This window comes from Myiozetetes cayanensis, unplaced genomic scaffold (assembly GCF_022539395.1).
Source record: "Myiozetetes cayanensis isolate MyiCay16 unplaced genomic scaffold, myiCay2020 scf20-37, whole genome shotgun sequence".
NCBI classification, from domain to species: domain Eukaryota; kingdom Metazoa; phylum Chordata; class Aves; order Passeriformes; family Tyrannidae; genus Myiozetetes; species Myiozetetes cayanensis.
The window spans coordinates 1,171,274-1,192,528 of NW_026087412.1; the positions used below are offsets into that span (position 1 = coordinate 1,171,274).

General features: G+C 53.8%; 1 protein-coding gene across 1 annotated transcript in view; it reads left to right on the forward strand.

Moving 5' to 3' along the window:
• PKD1 (polycystin 1, transient receptor potential channel interacting) overlaps positions 1-21,255 on the forward strand; it is an 81,824-nt gene that overhangs the window by 25,622 nt on the left and 34,947 nt on the right. The window contains 11 exon segments of the mRNA XM_050317874.1: positions 7,463-7,534; positions 7,741-7,812; positions 9,141-9,310; positions 11,445-12,110; positions 12,376-12,559; positions 15,871-16,085; positions 17,043-17,155; positions 17,237-17,363; positions 18,210-18,490; positions 19,154-19,903; positions 20,900-21,031. Coding sequence (XP_050173831.1) covers positions 7,463-7,534; positions 7,741-7,812; positions 9,141-9,310; positions 11,445-12,110; positions 12,376-12,559; positions 15,871-16,085; positions 17,043-17,155; positions 17,237-17,363; positions 18,210-18,490; positions 19,154-19,903; positions 20,900-21,031 — 2,782 coding nt within the window.

Genomic DNA, 21,255 nt, shown 5'->3' on the forward strand with positions numbered 1-21,255 from the left:
GGTTCTGTGAGCCCCCGTGAGGGCTGGGGTTTGCTGGCTCCCTTTGCCATTCCTGGTGGTGCCAGCCCTGGCAGTGAACAGCCTGTGCTCCCCGGGTGAGAAATGAGAGCATCTACCAACTGTTTGAAGAAATCGCTTCTGATCTGATACTACCTTTCCAGTCTCACTCTCTCTCAGCTGGCTTGCTCTCTGAATTCAGCTCAGGAGTGGCATTAAGATTTTAACAGGTCTCCTCAGGGTATTTTGGAGGGATCAGGCAGTCCTGGCTCGTGGCTCTTGTGCTGTATTGATGATGCCCAAGTCGTTCCCCTGTTCCTTTTGGGATACAAAACACAGATACCCCAGAGGGTTTCCAAGGAACAGGCCATGTAAATATTTTTTTGTACTTTATCAGTGCTTGCAGCGTTTGACGTGTGCTCTGGAGAAGCCTCTCTGGAGTTCTCTGTGTCCCTTGGCTGCAGCTCCCAGAAGTGTCGGGGACTTATCATGCAGTTGGTCCAGCAGCATCCCGAGCCTCCTGCATCCTGTGAGCCCTGTCTGGGGTTCTTGCTCCTTGTGTACCGCAGGATTTATTGTGCTGGGACAAAACACCGTTGGATTTTTATTATTTCTCACAGAGAAGTAACAACCCCAGAGGAGGGTTGTGCAAGGAAAGGCCTCACGTTAAAATAAATACAAATTGAGTAATAAGAAAGGAGGATTCAAAGATTACGTACTCCATCCCCTGTCCCAGTGGTGAATTAGTATCAGCAGTACCTAAACATTTATTGAAAACTCTTCACTCCTGTAAGGAAGATTAGGCACTAAGTAGCTCAGCTGTGTAATCCCTAAATTGGGGCTTCCCGAGGTAAAATGTGGTAAAATCAAATATTATTGGGCTTCCAACGTGCTGACTTGGAAACATGCTGGGTTTTTAGGAGGGCAGAGCTGGGCACTGGGAGAGCTGTGTGTTGGCATGCAGTGCCACAGGACCTGGGGGCAGGTGTGTTCTGGGGGAAGAAGGGGGTCCTGCATGGAAGGTGGTTGGATTCAGGCTGCAGGCGCCTAACGCAATCTGCTCGAGCCCTGCCACGTGTACTGGGAAGATACTTGAATTTATCACATCTTTGGTTTCTTTGCCGATTTTCCATGAAACAAATGCGTGTTTGCAGGGCTGACATTTCCCTGGCTGGAGCTGCAGACGGCTCGTTTACGTGCGGCACTAATTACGGACATCAGCTTGACTTAAATATTTGGGTCGCAGCTTTCCCGAGCTGAAGGTTTTCCCTGTTCCCGTCTTTTGGTGCGGTGTTGCAGGGCTGGGTGATGCCTGTTCCACCCTTGTTTTGTGCCACATGAGGTCACCTCTTGGCAGTGGGGAAGGGCCCACGGCTCGTGCTGGCTCCTGTCGCTTGGGTGGCTCAGAAGGTGGGACCTGGCATGAAAAGCCTCTCTGGTGGCAGTGGCCATCCCTATATCCAGCCCCTCGTCCCCACAGAGTGCCCTCCTGACCTCCACAAGCACAGGAGGCTCCTGGGGACACCCCAGTGCCCCCCTTGCCGTTGGCTCTGTTACTTGGCTGTTGGGAATGAGGAGATGAAGTCAGTTCAGTCTAAGAATAACTCGTAAGAGGAGCCTTTCTGTGGGTCCTGGGGGCCCCCAGAGCCCCCCCCGAGGGGAGAGGGATGGGGCTCACGATGCCATCGCCCGCTGGCCGGCCCTGCCAGCTCGTGACGTTGCCCCATGAGGTAACACAGCCCCTTTGCTCGAGTGGCTTCACCCCTGGTCCGGCTCTGTAACCATATTTGGGAAAGTCTGCAGAGAGCTGCTGGCTGTGGGGATCTGAGGAGCTGTTCCTGGAGTCACAGCTGCACTGCAGACAGCTCCCACCTGGAGGGAGGGCTTATCCTGACTGTGGTGGGGATGCGTGGCCTTGGCTGGGATGCCCTGGCTATGGGGAGGGTGTTCTGGCTGTGGCAGGAGTGCCCTGGCCATGGAAGGAGTGCCCTGGCCGTAGTTGGGATGCTGTGCCCAGGGTGGGGATCCCCTGGTTGTGGCAGGAATGCTTGGGCTGTGCATCCTGCAGGTGCAGGCAGCCTCACCTCCTGTGTTTGCTCCAGGGATGAGGCACAGGGGCAGGGGGAGTGTGGGCCAGCAGCAGCTGGGAGGGATGCTGTGTCAGCTGGGATGCCCCGAGCTCTCAGCTCAGTCTCCTGCAGGGCTCAGTCTTTCCCTGCTTCTCGAAGCACAGGCAAGGCAGGGAGGTGGGGAAGGAGTGTGGCTTCATCCCCCTGCTCAGGGAGTCTGCAGAGATGGAGTGACCTGCTCATGGTGCTGCAGGAGCTCTGTGCCAAACCCAGCCAACCCCTGGCACAGCTGCCCTGCAAGGGTGTATTGAGAGAGCTTTGTCGTTCCTCAGGAGGGCACAGAGTGCACAGCACGTTGCAGAGGTGCTCCCATCTGCGCCTTGCATTTTCCAATCTGCAGTAGGATTTTGCTCTGGGGAGAAAAACATTTCGGTTTTAGATTAATATTTGTGAAAATGTCTTTTGGGAAAAAATCCTCAGAGGGAGCCAGGGCTTGGGTCAGCATTTGAAACTCGTAAATTCAAAATGAGCTAATAAATTGTCATCGTGCCGTGTCAGCCTCAGGGAGATGAGGGTGCTCAGAGCCGCCTGCCACCGGCGAAAGGCCCCTCCTGGTGCTGGGCTACAGCTCTTGGAGGTGAAGTGTGGTGGAGCTGGACTCCTTTTGCCTGGAAAATCCCTGCTTCAGCATGATTGAAGCCAGTAGCTGGTGATGATCTCCATGATCTCCACCTCTGCACACAAGCACTGTGACTTCTGCTGTGCTTCCTGGGAGAGGTGCAAGCCAAAAGACTAAGAAAAAAGGAATCAGATCAGCAAAATCCTCTAATTTTTCCTGGCTCCAGCTTGCAAAAGCACACAGAGTTTTTCCTGCTCTTTTCTGGAAAGTCTGTTCCGTACGTCAGGCAGGATCAGCACCACGCTGCCTTTTCTTCCTGGAGACAGGGAAGTGTTTGCCATGGCAACATGGCAGGCAGCATTTGGGCTGTGCAGGGGATCTCCTGGGCATTTATGGCTCTGTGAGCTGATGGATGGCTCTGGAAGCAGTGGGGCTTCCTTGTGTCTCACCAGGCATGTCCCTCTGTCACTTGTCCTCGCTGCCTGCAGGGTGGGGACAGTGCAGCCTGGCTTTGGGTAGAATCCTGGAATAGTTTGGGTTGGAAGGGACCTTAAAGACCATCTAGTGCAACCCCCCTGTCATGGGCAGGGACACCTTCCACTGTCTCAGGTTGCTCCAAGCCCCGTCCAACCTGGCCTTGGACACTTGCAGAGATGGGGCAGCCGCAGCCTGGATGGGGGTGAGAAATGGGAGCATTGCTGGGAGCACTGCTGGGCTTTACTGGGTGTTACTGGGAGCTGTCTTTCCCTGGTGGCTCTGGAGCTTCACTGCTCCACAACAATCTTAGCTTTGATCGTGGCTTACAGACCCGGAGCTCCTTTCCTGCCTGCACAGAGGCTCCTCTCTGCACTCTTCTCTCCACCTCCGGATGCTTTTCCCATTACTGTTCTGGCTGGGCTCCCTGCACCAAAAGGGCTGGGGAAGGCACAGGCCAGCGCTGCCCCCTCCCCTCCCCTCCCTGTTTGTGGGATGGGGGCAGAGAGGGCCCACAAATGACATAATGAGAGCATGACATCAGGCTTGGCAGCGGGGCCGGCCCTGCTCTGCCGAGCATTCGATGTTCCGTGGAACTGAGCAGTGCACCAAAAAAGCCTGCCCACCACAGTGCTGCAGAAATAACCCTGAGCTGGGCTCTGCAGGGCCTGTCTGAGCATCCAGGAGGGACTGAGCGAGGCGCTGAGCCCTCCTGCTCACCTCCATCCTCCTGTGTGAGGAGCTGCTGCTCGGTGCTCTGCACCCCCAGAGGTTCCCCGAGCCCACCAGCAGGAGGTCAGGCTGGTGGTGTCCTCACAGATCCATCCTCTCCAGGGGGGTGAGCTGTGGTTATCCACAGCTCTGGAGAGGTTCAGCGATGCACCCAGCATCACACAGGGACCTGGTAGCAGGGCTGGGATGGAGCTGAAGGCTCCCAAGGCTCAGGTTGATGCCCTCATTACTAAATGTTCCTGTAACCAAAGTTTCACCTTCCTCACACAGCCAACTCCTTTTCGAGAAGGATTTTAAACCCTCCCTGTGCTTGGCTGGTCAGTGAAACGTGGCTGTGTTTGCTGGGGCATTTGGGGAGCTGCAAGGGGATCTCTGTAACACAGTTCTTGTCCTGTACCATGGTTGGTGGTGGGTTTTGGTGCCCCATATCTCACAGACCATGAGAAGCCTTCCAGCCTCCCCTGGGATTGCACAGCTCCATTTTGCAGGTGTGGAAACTGAGGCAGGACCAAGAAATTGACTTCCCTTTTCCAGGCAGCACAGCCTGTTCTAAAAATCCCCTGAGACACAGGAAACTACATTTTTCTTTCTCCTCATGGGGAGGGCGTCAGGCTGCATGTGCAGAGCATGTCAATGGAGAGCCTTGTTTGCTGCTGGCTTCAGCTCTGCTTTGAACCTGCTCTGAATTTCCTCCAGCCTGGCACTGGGCTGGGAAAATACAGTCGTGGCAGTTTGTGGCACCGCCAGGCTCAGCTCTGTCCCACAGCCCTTGCCTTGGCTTTTATTGCTCAGTATTTCCTGGTTTATTTTTTTGCTGCAGCCCAGCTTGGTTCACAGCCACCTTTCCCATGCCAGGAAGGCATGCTATGATTTTCCATACAAGCAGGAGAGGGAGCAGTGGGAGAGGGCAGGCAGGCAGCTGGGAGCCCAGCTCCCTGACTCGTGGCTGGAGGTGGTGGGCGCTGGATCCACCACCGTTCCTCAGTTCTCAGTCCTGTCAACAGATCTGCTTCCCTTGCAGGCTCAGCACAGAGGAGGTGGGGGAGGCTTCGAAAATTGGGTCCAACCATTCCCCCAGCACTGCCAAGGCCACCACTAACCCATGGCCCCAGCTGCCACATCCACAGAGCTTTTAAACCTCTCCAGGAATGGGGACTCCTCCCCTGCCCTGGGCAGCTGTGCCAGGGCTGGACAGTCCCTTCTGTGAAGGAATTTTCCCAATATCCAACCTGACCCTCCCCTGGCACAGCCTGAGGCCGTTCCCTCTCCTCCTGTCCCTGTTCCCTGAGAGCAGAGCCCAACTCCCCCCGGCTCCCCCCTCCTGTCAGGGAGTTGCAGAGCCAGAAGGTCCCCCCTGAGCCTCCTTTTCTCCAGGCTGAGCCCCCCCAGCTCCCTCAACTTCTCCAGACCCAGCTCCATTGCCTTGGCATTTCGAGTAACTTTAACATTATTCAGTGAAGCTGACTGACCCCTGGGAGTCAAGGATTTGGGTCTTGGCCTTCCCTTATCTGAAGTTTAAGAGTTTCCTCTGAGATGGAATGGGAACAACAACAAAGGATGTTTGTAAAGGGCTGGGGACAGCGCAGGACCAACCTATCCCGCCTGGCATCGTGGCAGAGGGATGGAGAAGAGCAGATCTGCCCTGCTGGAATCCTTCCCTTCCCAGCTGGGAGGCAGCAGGATGGGAGAGATGCAGGGAGGGCTTGGTGCTGGGTGCCCCAAGGGTTTGGTGCCCCTCTGCCGTCTGTGAGGGTGAGAGCTTCCCCCCTGCCCTGTGCTCCCTCCTCCCGGCAGCCAAGCAGCACTTGGAAGAGGCTCTTGGAAATGGCAGAGCCCTGTTTTTGTAGCAGCTGAACGGTTTGTTTTGGAGGTTTTGCTTGTCTGGGCAAGGAGCAGGAAGGCATCTGAGCTGGAACACCATTTCCTTCAGTCGTGGACTTGAGGTGCTGCCTAAAACTAAATGGGCAATTTCCAGGTATTTCAGAGCAGCAGAGAAGTGTTTGTGCTGCTCTCCCTGGCAGGTAACTGGTTGGTGGTCTGGTCCTTTCTGTACTGCAGGGCCAGAGGGGTGCTGGGTACAGGAGATGCTCAAAGGGAAGGGGATCTGGAGCCTCCCCTTGGAGGGCTCTGTCCTGGCTGGCAGCAGCCGGGATTCCAGTCCGGGCTGTCTTGGGTGCTTGTCTTCCAAGTGGGAGCTGGAAACAGGTTTTGGGGTGACTTTGGTGTCCCCTGTGCAGAATGTGACCCCCAGTGGGCCGTGTCACAGAGCCAAGGGTGCTCTGTGCTCTCCCACTGCTGTCCCAGCTGCCCCCAGACAAAGATCGCTGGTGTGATTGGGTATTTTTGGTAACATCCTTTTTTCAGTGGATTTGTTGAGCTTTTATTTTGCACATTTCTTGTATTTCTGTAGTGGTGTTGCTGGTGAACTCTTCTGAATCCACTCTCAGCTTGGCAAAGAACTCCCAGACAGCAAAATCAGGGAAAATAAACCTTTTAAAGAGACATCCATCCCCATTACTTATCCCCAGAGTTTCCTGGAATCATACACAATTTTCCTGCCAGTTTGACAGAATTGTTTTCATTTGGATAAATGAAGTTTAAATGTCAGATCAAACCAAGGATTAATTGATTAAGGGGTAAAAATAAGCGGTGAGAAAGCCAGGAGAAGTGAGGAGAGGTGCTTGTAGGGTAAGAGGTGAGAAAGCAGGAGGCAGGACATGGTGTGTCCAGCCCTGTCTGCTCCCTGGAGCTCTGCCAGAGATCCGTGAAGGATAAGGACCATCACATGGGCTCAGAGTGTTTTGATGCTGCTAAAAGAAAGTTTAGGCCAAAGGAGATTTGTCTGAAACCAAAATGTGAAGTTTATTGGGGACAAGTGGAGACTGATCAGTGAAACTTTCACTTCTTCTCTGAGTGACATTTAAAATTGGGAAAGAGGAGAGAGCTGGGCTGGATGGGCCAGTTTGGTTTGGATGAGCTGGTGTTACTGGGAGCGACTGGAGAAGTTTTTAAACAGTGTTCCTTTTAGAGGGACAGTCTGCCCTGATATCAAATGGAAAATATTCTTTGTTGCTTCTTCCTCCATTTTAAGCTTTTCCAAAGAGACAAAAAGATGTTTAAAATGTAGAATTGACGCATCAGTTGTGTAATTACTGATCAGAGCTTTGGCACCAGAAACGCTCTTGGAAGTTCCTCTTAAATTTTTCTTAAACTTAATTACTACTTCAGCCGAAATTATTTCTTAATGACTTCTTTGAACATATGTTAGACCAGACTGTGTTTTAAAAGGATGCATCACATTTAGTGCCACGTTTGTCATGGCTGTCATTGCTCCAGGTGTGGGGCACACAACGAGAGTCCTGGTCTCTGTCTACACCTTACATGAGGAGCAAATGCTTTATGGTTGGGAAAGGTGTTTTCTTTGGCTGGGAAAAGTGCTGCGCTTCAACACACCAAACTTCCACTCAGGAGCCTGGCTGGAGTTTGGAGAGAGGCTCTTCTAAGGTCTGGAAATGGAGATGTGACAAAACAAGGTTAAAAAAAGGCTGAAAATGGTGTTTTCTTTCCCTAGGGATCTTTCCAACAACAAGATCAGTGGTTTAGATGTTCAGCTGTTCAGAAGCCTGACTTCGCTGGCAAAGCTGTGAGTACCCCTTCCACCAGCCCAGGTTGCTCCAAACCCTGTCCAACCTGGCATTGGACACTTCCAGGGCTGGGGCAGCCACAGCTTCTCTGGGCAACCTGTGCCAGGGCCTGCCCACCCTCACAGGGAATGGTGACAAAGCTGCAGTGACCGGGAAGTCACTACTGACATGATGAAATTTGCTCTTCCTTTTCCCTCTTTTACAGAGATATAAGCCACAACCAGATTTCTACATTAGAAGATGGAATATTTGATAATTTATTTAATTTAAGTGAAATGTAAGTTCATTCTCTTTGTTTCCCGGTTCTTTTATTTAGACCTTTTCTTGGAACAGCTCTTGCCTTCCTGGTGGGGTGGGATCTCTCAGGGAGATCTTGGGCATGTACCCAGCCAAGGTGCTGCCTTTTGGGGTGTCTCCAGTCTCTTAGTCTGGGCCCTACTCCTCAGTCCTGTTGTTGTCCTTCAAGCCTGACCTCTTCCTAGATTTTGCTTCTGTCTCCTGGATGCCTCCAACCTCTGCCACTGCCTTTTGTCTTCCCTGCTTCTCTCCCACAGCAGCTCTGCTGAGGTTCTTGTCTCTGACCACGCTCTGGGTCACTCTTCCTGTCCTGTTTGTGTGGTCACACCTCGGGACCAGGGGATCTGATGATTCTGCAGCATGGTAGGTCCTGACTGAGGTGTCCAAGTGAAGGTGGTGCTCCTAAGTGATTCAATCATTTTAGGTTCTGTTTTTTAATTGAAGTAATTAAAGCTTTTGGTGTTATGTGGAGGGAGGCAAGGGAAAGCCACACGTTTCCAGACAGATGCATGAAGTCACAGCAGTAATGGCAGTTCTGTGTCTGAAGGAGCCAAAGGATTAACCCCGTGCAAGCCCTCTTGGCAGGCAAGAGAAAAGCTCAGACCCACATTCTCCCTGAGGACAGGACACCAGGGGCATTCTCAGCTCTGCATTTTTTTGCTCTCAGGTGGCTCTAGAAGACACAGAGGCCCCGGGCTGGGTCCCAGGGAGCCTGTCCCTGCTGGGGCTGGTGGCAAAGTGGTGCTTGCAGCCCCAGTCGTGGTTCAGCTCAGCCCCGATGGCGTCAGCTCCACACACAGCTTCCAGCTCTGTCCTGCTCACAGCTGAGTGCCAAAGGCTGTAATTTGGATCAAGCTTAGCTGCAATTAAAGTTTCCATCTTTTCATTAAACTGCCACATGGAAAGATTATCGTTGACTTTGCATTTCTTTTTTTGACAGATCAGTTTTATTCTCTTAGCTATTTTTTAATGGAGCTGTAAATAGTCTCCCAGAGCAGGAGAGGCTCCCTCATATCCAGGGGCTGTTGGATGTCAGATTATTTTAGATATAAGATTGTGTCTGTCATTTGCTTCTAATTGCAACAATTATTTGTAGAGTTAAAAAAGTACTTGGAGTACTTGCCTAATTCTAGCCTCTAGAAAAATCACGTTAATTATTGCTTGATTCCCTATTCATTAGCTCCCCTCCCAGATATTCCAAAGCCTTTCAGTGGAGTGGGACAGATGGGAGCAGGGAGCACACTGCTGTAATTAACGCTTAGCACATGTCACACTAATCCCAAACTATTTCTGATCTCCCTCTGACAGAAACTTAAGTTGGAATCCATTTGTTTGTGACTGCAAACTGTCCTGGTTGCCCCGCTGGGTAGAAGACAGAAATGTGAGAGTTCTCGAGGCGTCAGACACGAGATGTGCCCACCCCCCCGAGGTGGCAAACCTGTCCCTCTTCGACGTCCCGTTCCCCAATGCCACTTGTGGTAAGGAGATGCTGTGGGGGTGGAGGTGGTTGAACCAGGGGCAGTGCTGGGCTCACATCGGCCTCTTCAGACCTCAAGTCACCAGTTCTGATGTAATTAAGCGAATATTGGGCACACAGGCTGTACCCTGGTGCCTCAGGGATCCAGTCAGTCACATCAGGGCTGAGATTAACACTGATTACAGACCAGGCATCAGGCAGCCACCACAGCACACTGGCTCAGCGACCTCCAGCCTCAGGCTTTCATTCTCTCAAGGTTTTAACAGTGTGACTTTAGGCAGTGAAATCTCGTGGGAGCTGATGGGGCCTGGGCACATGCTGAGTCTCTGCAGGTGCTGGGGCTCCACACTGGGAGTGTTGAATGAGCACTGCCCCATCTACAGCCCCTCACCTGCTCCTGGGGCATCTTTCTGACTGTTGGCCAGCAGAAACATCAGGCAGTGATTAACTGGAGGTGGAAAGGGGGACCCCAAAGAAAATTAACGCTGCCTGCTGCCTGGATGCTCACCTCTCCCTGAGTGAGGGAGAGGGAAGGAGAGTGCTCCCCACAGCAGGGATCAGGCATCTCCTTTAATTCATGATAGGACAATGCAGGGCTGAGGGACCTGGAGCTGTGTGACAGGAGGATGCAGGGCTGAGGGACCTGGAGCTGTGTGACAGGAGGATGCAGGGCTGAGGGACCTGGAGCTGTGTGACAGGAGGATGCAGGGCTGAGGCTGAGGGATCCAGAGCTGGTGGGAGCCAGTTGAGCTGCCTGGTAAAGCACAGGCCTACCCAGGAGCAAAATCTGGATTGTAGTTGTTCCTCTTTCCCCAGCAAAGCCACTCCAGCTTGCAGCATCTTGCAGGAATTATCAAAGGGAAAAACACTGGCACTGTTACTCCCCTTGATAATTAGTTATTCCCTCTTGAACTACTTTAAGCCAGGGTGGAAACAATAATGTGAGGCTGTCTTCTGGGTAATTCAGTGTAATGGGAGTAGGCTGGGACAGCCTGCCAGCTACTGACAGTTGTTGCTGACCGGCAGGGAGTGAAGAATGACCAGGCTGGTGGTAAAAACAGAGAGTAGTTCCATGCCGTGGTCCTCCTTGTGGGACTGCTCTGAGGGGAAGGGGCTCAGGGTTCGCAGGAGGGCCGTGGAGGAAGCTGGACAGCTGGATGGGTTTGATCTGGGAAGATCACACGGAGCTGTTGAGATGTTTGGGGGAGATGTTGTAGCAACCAGCAGGAGCAGCGGAGCCAGTGTGGCCGGGCTGCGTGGGCAGAGGCCGAGGGAGAGGCCCTGCCTGGGTGTTTGTGGCAGGGAAATGTCCCAGCCTGTGCAAACCAGAGAAGGGGAATTAAACTCAAGGGAACGGGCTGTTCCTCAGGGAATGGGGCTGTCTTGGCTGCCATTGCTCTCTGTGCCTGTGTCCATGCCTGTGTGTGTGTTGGTGCACGTGTTGTTTCCGGGCATCCTCCCGATGTTTATCCTGCCACAGCTCTGGGCTGCAGGCTGTGCCTGGCATTGCCCTCGTCTCTAGCACCACATTTTGCCTGTGGGTAGGTGGGAAGCTCTTGGCTCTCCCCAGGGAAGGAGGTGGCTGCAGGGACTGCCCAGCTCCAGCGTGGGCCTGGTGGAGAATCCATCAGTGTCTCCCCAAAGTCTCCGATGTGCCACTGCCCAAGGGTGTTTGATTATGGACTTGTTGCTGGCTGTCCCTGGCAGGAACATCATTCACTTGATGAAATAGGCTGCATCAGACCTGGGTACCACCAAGGGACAACCTTTTGTCATGGTCTCACTTGGTGGTGAGTCCTTTGGGCTCCTCTGAGCGTCAGACTCGGTGGCTCCGTGTCCCGTGGGACTGGCAGGCTCTCCAAAGCCTCGTTTTATCTACTGAGTGTAGCTGCTCCATAAATCTGTGTGAGTGGCTTGTTATTTCTGTCATCATTAATTAGCATGAAGAGTTTGGAAACCATTGCTGAGGGATTAAAGACTTCCCAGGCAAGTCTCAAAAAGGAAGTGCTCGGAGTAGGAGCTGTGCAGGAGAATTCCGTGCCCAGGAGCGTGGGGTGGTGTCTCTGGGAGGGTCTCACCAAACCGTGGCTTCCACAGTGTCAGTTTGCAAGAGGATCTTCTCTTCTGTCCCACAGGAGCTCAGTATATCACGTGTCTGACAAACAACCACACGGAAGGCGCTGAGCTTGTCGTGCTCTTCACGTCTGTCCATGCCGGGAACCTCAGCGAGGAGACCTGCAGCGCCCTGTGCTACGCCCAAGACCAGGAATATGGAGGTTTCAGCTCCCTGGGGCAATGTCTGTGTGGAACTGCCCATGAAACAAACTCTTCCTCTGGCTGTTTGCCATTTTGCACTGAGCATTTGTCCGGGCAGGGCTGTGGTGGCCCGTCACTCGTCCCCTCGCCCTTCCAGGCCCAGCTACCTGTGTCTTTCACAGGACTCCAGCCCCGCTACAGCCTGCACCAGGCCGTGCTCTTCAATGTCAGTATTCCCATCGCTGTCAGCACTTTACTGTGGGAATTTGGGGACCAGACAGAGGTTCTCAACACCACTGGAAACGCAGCTGTGCACACGTATGCCTTACCCGGGCGGTACAACGTCACCGCCACCATCCTGGTGGGCACCAAGGTCTTGTACGAGCAGGCAGAAGTTGAGGTGGTGGCTTCACCCCAACAGCTGGAACTGCAGTGTCCTTCCTTGGTCAAGACGAACGAGAGTCTGGACATCCGGATCCGCAACAGAGGCGGCACCGGCCTCGTGGTGCTGTACGGGATCACCCAGGCCGGAGAGCCGGGCAGGGGTAAGCAGGGCTGGCTGGGGGGTGCTGGGCAAGGAAGGCTGGCACTGCATCCTGGCCTTCCCTCGGCCGTCCCAGTGAGGGATGGGAGGGGATGACTCCTTTGGAGGCTTCTTGCTCCCCTGGCTGACCAGGCAGTGTTTTGCACTTCAGCAGCAGATGGGGTTTATTGGCTTCGGGGCCAGGACGTTCCTGGAGCCCCTCTTTCCAGGTTGGCTTGGGACATGTGGCCCATGGAAAGGACACCACGTTTGTGTTCTTTATGCAGCAGTTCACCCCATGTGCCCCCCCGATGGCTTGGTGTTCCCGGGCAATAACCACTGCTACCAGCTGGTGGTGGAGAAGGCGGAGTGGCTGGAGGCCCAGCGGCACTGCCAGGAGCACGGCAAGGGAGAGCTGGCCTTTGTCAGCAGCCCCGAGATCCAGAGCTTCCTGGTTGCTCATGTCATCAGGTAAGTGAGGAGGGAAAGGGTCAGGATCACCTGGGGACAGGTGTAGTGTTCCTGGGGTCACATCTGCACAGGGGTCTGGAGGGAGGGTCCTGCCGTGGTCCAGACTGAGTATGGGAAGGTGGTGGGAATGAGGTGCTGAACAAAGAGGAGGAACCCTCTGAGCAGAGCAGAGCTTGAACCCTTGCTGGACTTGGCTACTTTCCCTGAAGGCTGTGGAGGGAAGAAGAGGAATGGGGACAGAATGGCTGGAAGTCACAACAGGGAATTGAGGATGGGTGGGCACTTGTATCCTGTGTTTGTGCCTGTGGGTGCCTCTGAAATGATGCAGGGCCAGGAGCACACAGGGCTGGGCTGGGCACACCTTCCACTTGAGCGTGGCTGTATACTGCAAGAGAATAGGTTTGGATTGGATATTGGGAAGAAATTCTTCCCTGTGAGGGTGGGCAGGCCCTGGCACAGGTTGCCCAGAGAAGCTGTGGCTGCCCCATCCCTGGAAGTGTCCAAGGCCAGGTTGGACGGGGCTTGGAGCAACCTGGGCTAGTAGAAGGTGTCCCTGCCCATGGCAAGGAGTGGGAATTGGATGGTCTTGAAGGCCCCTCCCAAACCAACCTATTCTGTGATTCCATGATTCTGTGAGTGCAGCAAAATCTACAGGCTCAGGCTGGGTGGTGAAGAGGTCCAGGTCCAGGTACTCGTGTCCAGAGGGTGACACGGGGATGAGGATGCCACGAGGGTGAGGGTGACACGAGCGTGAGCAGCTCCTTCCATCAGCAGAACTGCAGCTGGATTGTCCCATGTTGACACTGTGGCATCGAGCAGCTGCTGTAGCAAAGCCCAGGCCAGTGCTGCAGTCCTGCCTCCCAGGCAGGATCCTGCGCCCTTCCAGACACAGCTGCAGCCTGAAGCCCAGACCCTTTTCCCTTTTGTTTCTCATCCTGTTGACTCCTCTCTGAGTTTCAGGCTCCAGCAGCATCTGTTCCACCTCAGGACTGGGCCTTATAAACAGAGAGCACTGCAAGTGTCAGCCTTTGATTAAATCCGCCCCTCTGAGTGCCCTTTCCCCAGCCAGCGGTTTGGGGGGAGGGAGGACAACCAGGACAGCTCTCAGGGCCTGACAGCCCTTGTCAGCACTCCCAGCTGCAGATGTGGGAGATGGGCTCTTCATAAACACGTCCCAGAAAGCCCAGGGAAGGGAACAGCTGCGTGTGACGTAGGCTTTGAACGGTCCCGCTCCAGGGCTGACAGCCCCTTCTTCCCAAACTTGTGTCTGTGCCTTGTTCCCTTCACACGGGGCTTTGTCCTGAGATTGCAAACACGTGTCCCTGCTCTGGGGCAGAGGGGGCTGTCCCCCTGCAGGGTTAGGAGCTGGTCACTCGGTGCTCTGGTGTGTCAGGCGTTGCGTGCGGGGCCGAGGGGCCGCGGCACGGAAACCACGCGAGCTCAGGGCCGCCCAGGCTGTTCCCCAGCTGCTGCCCCACGCTGGCCTCCCCCCAGCCCCCTTTATTCCCTGTGTTTATTTTATTAATCCATTCAGATAAACATGCAGGAGGCAGTTCCAGGATGCAGTTTCCCTGATGATAAAAGGCAAAGCAGCCGAGCTGCAGGTTTTTGGAACGTGCAGCTCCCATAGTTTCTGATGGGAAAATGGCAGAGGCAGGGAGCTGTTTTCCATTAGAGCAGCAGCACCACTGTCCTCTCCTTCGCTCCTGATGTGGGATGGCCTCCCCAGGAGCAGCCTGTGCTGAGTTGGTCTCTCCCTGCCTCCAGAAGCAGAGGGTGAGACCTTCCAGGGGAACCCACTTTCCCCTCGGGACAGCACAGGGAGCCCCTCTCCCATTCCAAGCCTCCCCAGGCTTGTTCTGCTCCTGCTGCCCCAGCAGGGTAGCTCAGTCCTTCCTCAGAGGCAGTGGGATTCTCACATCTTGCTTCAAAAAAAGTGTGTTCAGAGTCCTCCTGTTTCTCCCTGCAAGGGAACGGGCCAGGCAGTGGGGCAGGGTGGAAGCCAGCCAGCAGCTTCTCTTTTAGTTTCTCCCTTTTTTCTTTCCTTTTTTTTTTTTTTCCTGATGAGTTGCAGTTAGCTCATAGCTGGAATTAGAAAAGGAAAATCTCCCCTGACTTTTCCTGATGGCAGCACGCAGGCAGTTTCCTACCCTGCTCTCCCTAATTCCCTGCCAGTGGTTCGGGAGCAGAACACAGCCCTTATTTACTTCTTAATCATATTTGCAGTGAAAACTACTGATTCACAGAACAGTTATTTTTGTCGTCGTTTTTCAGCATGACCTCATGAATCATTTCATCTGGCGTGGGCCTGGGGGTGGAGAGACACCAGTTATCTCCCCAGCCTGCTTTGCAGAGCCGTGGTACCACCCCAGGAGCTCACTGGGGCAGGCGAGGTCATGGCAGGATTGATTGCAACCTGCAGGAGGGAGTATGGAGAAGGAGCTGAGGGGTTGGAAGGGTGCAGGATGTTAATATGGAGAAGTTAATAGCAGTTAATATGGAACAAATGCCTCACTTTCTGCGGGGTGCGATTAGAAACAGTTGTCCAGGCTGTCTGTGGCTATGAGAGACCGCTCAGCACTTCCCACCAGAATCTCTGCTGGGATTCAGCCGCTTTCCAAATGGGGAAGGGACGTTTCATATTCCTGAAACGAGCCTGGCAGGTTCTTGTGTGTGTGGGGTTCAGCTGCCTGCAGTGCTTTGCCTCTGCTTATCCACCCTGGCTGCTCCCCGAGGGCTCCATGAGCTGCATCCAAGGGAACAGGAGCTGCCAGACCTGGCACCGCTGAGCTTTGATCCTGCACTGGTGCCCATTGCACTTGCAGTGGAGAACTGGCAAATCCCACAGGTCTGCATGGATGAAGCCCAAGTTTTCTGAAGGATTCAGCTTTCTGGGACAGTTCTGTTTGACCCTAACCTTCCTCTTGGGTCATGACTCAAAACAGGCTCAGGAGAGCCTGAGAGGGTCATTTAAGCTGCAGTGTGGGCAGGTCATGGTAACAGAGAGCTCTGCTCCAGGTTGGGGGGAGGTTCAAGTCAACCTGCTCATTACAGGATCATAAAATCATAAAATCACAGAATGATTTGGGTTGGAAGGGACCTTAAAGCCCATCCAGTGCCACCCCCTGCCATGGGCAGGGACACTTTCCACTAGCCCAGGTTGCTCCAGGCCCCATTAAATGCAGCCTGTGACACCCCGATGAAGCTGTTATTATTTTTAGAGAGAACCATAGATGGCAGCTCTCCCAGCTCTTTCTAATACTCATGATTTCCTGAAATCCCCCCTCCCCCTTCATATTTTTTTTGTGAAGGAGCCTCGATGTCTGGATTGGATTCAATGATTTTGCAAGCTCTGGAGCGCAGCAAAGAGGGGAAGGATTTAATCTGGAGAGCTGTCAGAACTGGCTGCCAGGAGAACCCCATCCCTCCAACGCTGACCACTGCGTGCGGATGGGCCCGACGGGCCAGTGCAACACCGACCTGTGCATGGCCAAGCACAGCTACGTCTGCGAGTACAAGCCTAAAGGTGGGCTCTGCCTCCCCTGCTGGCACTGGGGGCAGCCAGGTCACTGGCACATCCTGCTCGCAGTGGCACGTGGCAAGGAAAAATAGGGCTTGGTGGAGAGAGAGGGTCATCTACAGCATCACCGCAGAACAAGTAGGACGTGTAACAGTGTTCCCAAGAGAGGCTTGACTGATAACTTCCAGAAACCCAACTTTAGCCCAAAGGGAAGAATTTGGCCTACTCCAGTCTTTCCCATCAGCAGAAGGAGGGAGAGGAGTGAAGCTTTGAGGCAGAGCTCTGGAAATAGCTTTTCCCTGGTATTTGAGCAACCTCTGCTGCTGGCAGGAGGCCAGTGGTGCTGCCTTGGTGTCCTTCTGTGGCATCGTGTACTTTGTGAGATGTTGGGGTCTGATGACTTCAAAGATGTGAGGTGGTGTGTGCTCTGCAGGTTTGTGTTTATGCAGCTTCCCAGTAGGGAGGAATGAACAGCATTAGAAAGGACATGAAATATGGGAGAAGATTTAGGCCAGAAGGAAGAGCCATTACTAGGAAGAGGCCACTGGCCCTGGTCAGAGGGGCAGCATCAGTCCCCAGAGCCTGATCAGAGGTGTTTGCTGCTGGTGGAAACCAGCTGGTCCTGGCCCCATTTCCCAGGAAATCTGGGGGCACAGGGAGGATGAGGAGTGCATCCCAGGCTCTAAAATTTGAAGCAAATAATTAGTTGCAGGAAGGGAGAAGTGTTTGCAAAGTTCCTAGAAGTCAAAATTGCTGCAAACGTGACTTGTGCAGGATAAGAAAGAAATCAAAACACGTGTGAGAAGAAGAGAGGAGGTACAGAGTTATGGAGCTGCTTCTCCAGCACAGCTGGAGTGACAAATGGTCAGATCCAAGCCCTGCTGCAGCTTTGCAGGGTGGAGGGAATACCTCAGGCCTTGCTGGGTCTCATGGGCTTTGTTCAAATATTTCCTTTGTAAACAGGAGTTCTCCTAAATGCCGAAAACTTCTTTGAGGGCGACGCCGTGTTTGACTCACCCGAGGCCGTGAGGAACGTGACTGGAGCTGTGCTGTCAGATCCATGGCAGGCTGAGGAGGTGAGAGGGGTTTGCTCACCCTGCCCATGCCCAGGGAGCCTGGGGACACACGGGCAGGTGAGAGCTGTGTGTGCTTTGCAGGTGATGGAGTTCCCTGAGCTGGCATTCAGGCACGAGGGGTATCTGACTGCCCTGGAGTTTGTGACACAGGATCTGCATCAGCCCGTCCAAGTGAGGTTCCAGGTGCACAGACCGATGGATGGCGAAGGTGAGGCATCTCCTCAACACTTGTGGACCTTCTGCCTTCAAAGCTTTGACCTTAAAGGCTCAGATTTTGTTTTTTGAGGAGGTCAAAATGCAGAATCTGCAGGGGGGGTTGGACACCCTGAGACTGCCTTGGAGAAGTGGTTATACTGGGAAAAATAATAGAGGGAGAAACCTCTCTCCATGCATGAGGAGAATGTGAGTGAAAGGAGCGTGTGTAGAAGTCAATTAATCTTCTGAGCTGTACTTTTTTACTTTGGGAAGGCACATGTCTAATGGGAATGTGTTCTGGTCCATCTGGCCCCATGGGTTAACAAGGAAGAACATTTCCCTGAGCCCATTTCTTCCTGATGGATGAGATAATCTGAAAAGCCTTTTATTCCTTGTACAACAGCTCAACAGTCACAGTATTGGCAACAATTAATTCTGCAGCAGAATGTTTGTTGTAACTGTAGGGTTGGCTGGTTACAAAAGGATCTTTTTTGACACTGACAAGCTGATACTTTGACATGGAAACATTAACTTCAGAAAAGTTGCTTAATGTGTTTTCAAAGTCAAAGCCAGCTCTGCTTTCTCTTGGACTTGCTTTTGCTCAAGCACAGATCTCTTTTAGAGTGCAAATTGGTGTGTTCTTGCTGGAAAAGAGACAACTTTGGTTTTAATGATCTTTGTGAATTTTTCCAGTAAAACGAGGCACTTCAGTAGCACCAGCATGTGCTGCAGTTTCAGCTTTTACTAAGAGTGGAGCCATCATCAGAGTGGAACAAATGGTGGATTTGGAGGAATGAAGTGCACCAGGAGTGTTACTTGTGAGAATGGTGATCTCTGCTTTCTTTTTCACTTCTTCCAGACTACCAGGAGGGAAACAATGCTACAGAACCGTTCCACCCTGCTCAGGATGACGGGAACTGGACGCTGCTGGAATGTCCTCCTGGTTTCCAGTGGTGTCATTTGACTGATCTGTGCTCGTCCCACAACAACTGCTGCAACGCCACCGAGTGTGCCAGCAATGGTTCCTCTGCCAGCAGCCCTGTCCCTGGGTCCCTGCAGCCCAACCACAGCCAGCTCAGCTATGAACTCACCAAGGAATTTCTCTTTACAATACCAGCTGGCCCCTCTTCCCAGTATCAGGTCAGTGTTTATCAGCTGTTGTAACCAGTGGGTAGGTGGGGCAGTTTTCTCCTGAGGGCTCTGGGTAAATTTGGGTTGTGGCAGATGGAGACACTGAAGTCCATTGAAATGAAAGGATGTGCCCCATGTCACACATGCCACCACACAGCTCCAAGCCATGGGCTCCCTGCAGTAACCTGTTGCCAAGCATAGTTGGTCAGAGGGGTCAAAAGAGGGTGGGCAGGCCCTGGCACAGTTGCCCAGAGAAGCTGTGGCTGCCCCATCCCTGCAAGTGTCCAAGGCCAGGTTGGACGGGGCTTGGAGCAACCTGGGCTAGTGGAAGGTGTCCCTGCCCGTGGCAGGGGGTGGAATGAGATGAGATTTCAGGTCCCTCCCAACCCAACCCATTCTGTGGTTCCATGATTCTATGAAAAGGCCTTGCAGATTCCCTGGGCCATTCCCATGGAATTAACCCAGTGGAGGTGGAGCATAAAGCTGATTTCAGTGTTGGCACATTTTATTCAGGGTGGCCAAGGAGAACAGAGTGGAGAAAGGTCTCCTTGTGCTGTGTTTGGATCTGCAGCTTTTCTGTTGGTTTCCACTTGGCAGGACATCCAGCATCATGCCCAGGCAGGAGCTGGGTGCTGAGTGCTCCTAATCCAAAAATGTCTCCACTCTTTGCAGGTCTCATTCAGAGAAGAAAATATCTTTGTCAGGGCTGGGGATGTCTTCAGCATCCAGCACAATGCAGTCTCGGGCTCCTTCCTGCAGTGCCAGCCCAGTGCCACATCCCCGTCCAGAACCAGCGTCCTCCGTGCGAACTCCTCCGCGTGGGCGCTGGGCCTGCCCGAGGGCTCCGTGGATCCCCCCTGGGTGAACGGCTCCGTGTGCTCCCTGCGTGTCCGCTATGCCGAGGAGCAGCTGGTGCCGCTGCTCAGCCCCCACAATGCGGGGCTGGACCATCCCGGCCTCTACTCGGTCAGAGCCAGCGTGGACAGCGGGGTCTTCAGCGCCAACCTGTCCTGCAGCTTCTGGGTGGCCTCACGGGTGTCGGGCCTGCGCGTCATCCACCCCGCTCCCCAGGGCAGCAGGGTCTACCTGCCCACCAACCACACCACCCTGGTGCTCAAACTGTCCTCGGGGGCGAACGCCACGGCCACCTGGCTGGGGGACAACCGCACCGTGCCCTTCACGGGGGCCTGCCCAGCGGCCGTGGCAGCGCTCACGGCGCAGTGTGCCAGGGAGAACAACGACACCTGGTTTGCTGTGGTGCAGCTGAGCGGCCTCAGGGAGGGGCTCAGCACCCACGTGCTGGTGGCGGAGAACGCCGTGAGCTCCCAGAACATCACGGTCACGGTGAAGGTGGAGGAGCCGATCCGCGGGCTGAGGGCCACCCCGGACCCCGAGAGCAGGGTCCTGCTGAACACACGGGTGGTGAGTGCTGGCTGCTGCTCTTAATTCATCAGCTGGGTTTTCAGCCTTCCCCTTTAGCCTGTAGGGTGTGTGTTTGGCTCTGGGGAGGCTGGGCTGGGGGAGCACTGCTTGCCGCTAAGCTCCCAGGCCGTGCTGCCCGCGCTGCTGCAGACACAGGCATGTGGCACAAGCACTGGTGCTCTCCAGCAGGAAGGCAGCTTGGCTGTACATTCCCTTGAATCCCCTCAGAGGTAAGGCAGTAGCTCCTGCGAGGGGGATACTGGCTTTCCACTTCCACAGGAAACCAGAGGCGTTATGAAAGGCCAGTATTGACCTTCTTTTGACTTGCCGAGGTGTTTAGATTTGCTCTACTAAATCCTTACACAACTGTAAGGATGTAAAACAGCTTCATCTGTCCAAGTCTTGGGGTTCCTCTGGCATTTCCAGTCCTTTTGTTTTCCAGTCCCCTGCCCCCAGAGCTGCAGCCCTGGGAACCTGTTCAGCAGCTGCCCCAAATGCTCTGTTCAAGCTCTGGCTGCTTCCGGCAGATCCTACGCCTGCACCTCTTGGTCTCGCCCTTCCTGGCTGCCACAGTCTGCTCAGGAGGCACTATTGGAGTGAGCACAGGGCAGGTCAAGCCCTTCAGCCTTTGGGTCAGGCACCGTCCATGGGCGAGGGTCAGAGGCTGAGCTTACAGGTGTAGCTAAAGCTGAGTTGTTTCTGTCAACGTAGCAGAAGGTTTTTTAGACCTGATCACAAGAGCAGAGTGCTGGGCTGTGGGAGCAGGGAGTGTGGGGTCTGCTCCCTGCTCTGCTGGTCAGGGTCTGCATTTCTCCATCAGCAGCAGAGCCACAGAGGATGTGTCACCTCTGTGTCATGCTCTGAGGGCACTGTCTGCAGGTGTGAGGTGCCTCCCAGTCTGGCTCTGCTCCCTCTCCAGTTCAGCTGGAGATCTCCTGGGAAGTACTGGGCATGCTTTTCTCTTGCACTAGTGTGAAATGTTCTCATGCCTTTCAGAGCTACATCCCTGTGATGGAGGCTGGGTCAGATGTGACTTTCCGATGGACAGTAGATGATAAGCCATCTTTCACTTTTTACAATGTTGTCTTCAACGTTATCTACCAAAGCCCAGCCGTGTACAAGCTTTCGGTAAGCCAAGGCCTTTCCCATGATACCATTTCATCCCTGGGTTTCCATCTCATCCCACAAACTCAACAGGAAGAGCAGCAGGGACAGGAGAAGGCAGAATTGAGCTGAGGTTTTCACTGTGCTCCCAATGAGCTCATCTGCTATTTCTGACTGAGCTGCTCTTGCAATGCAAATAGTTTTTCTGTTCGTCCATTCCTTCACTTTATTCCTCATCTTTGCTTTCT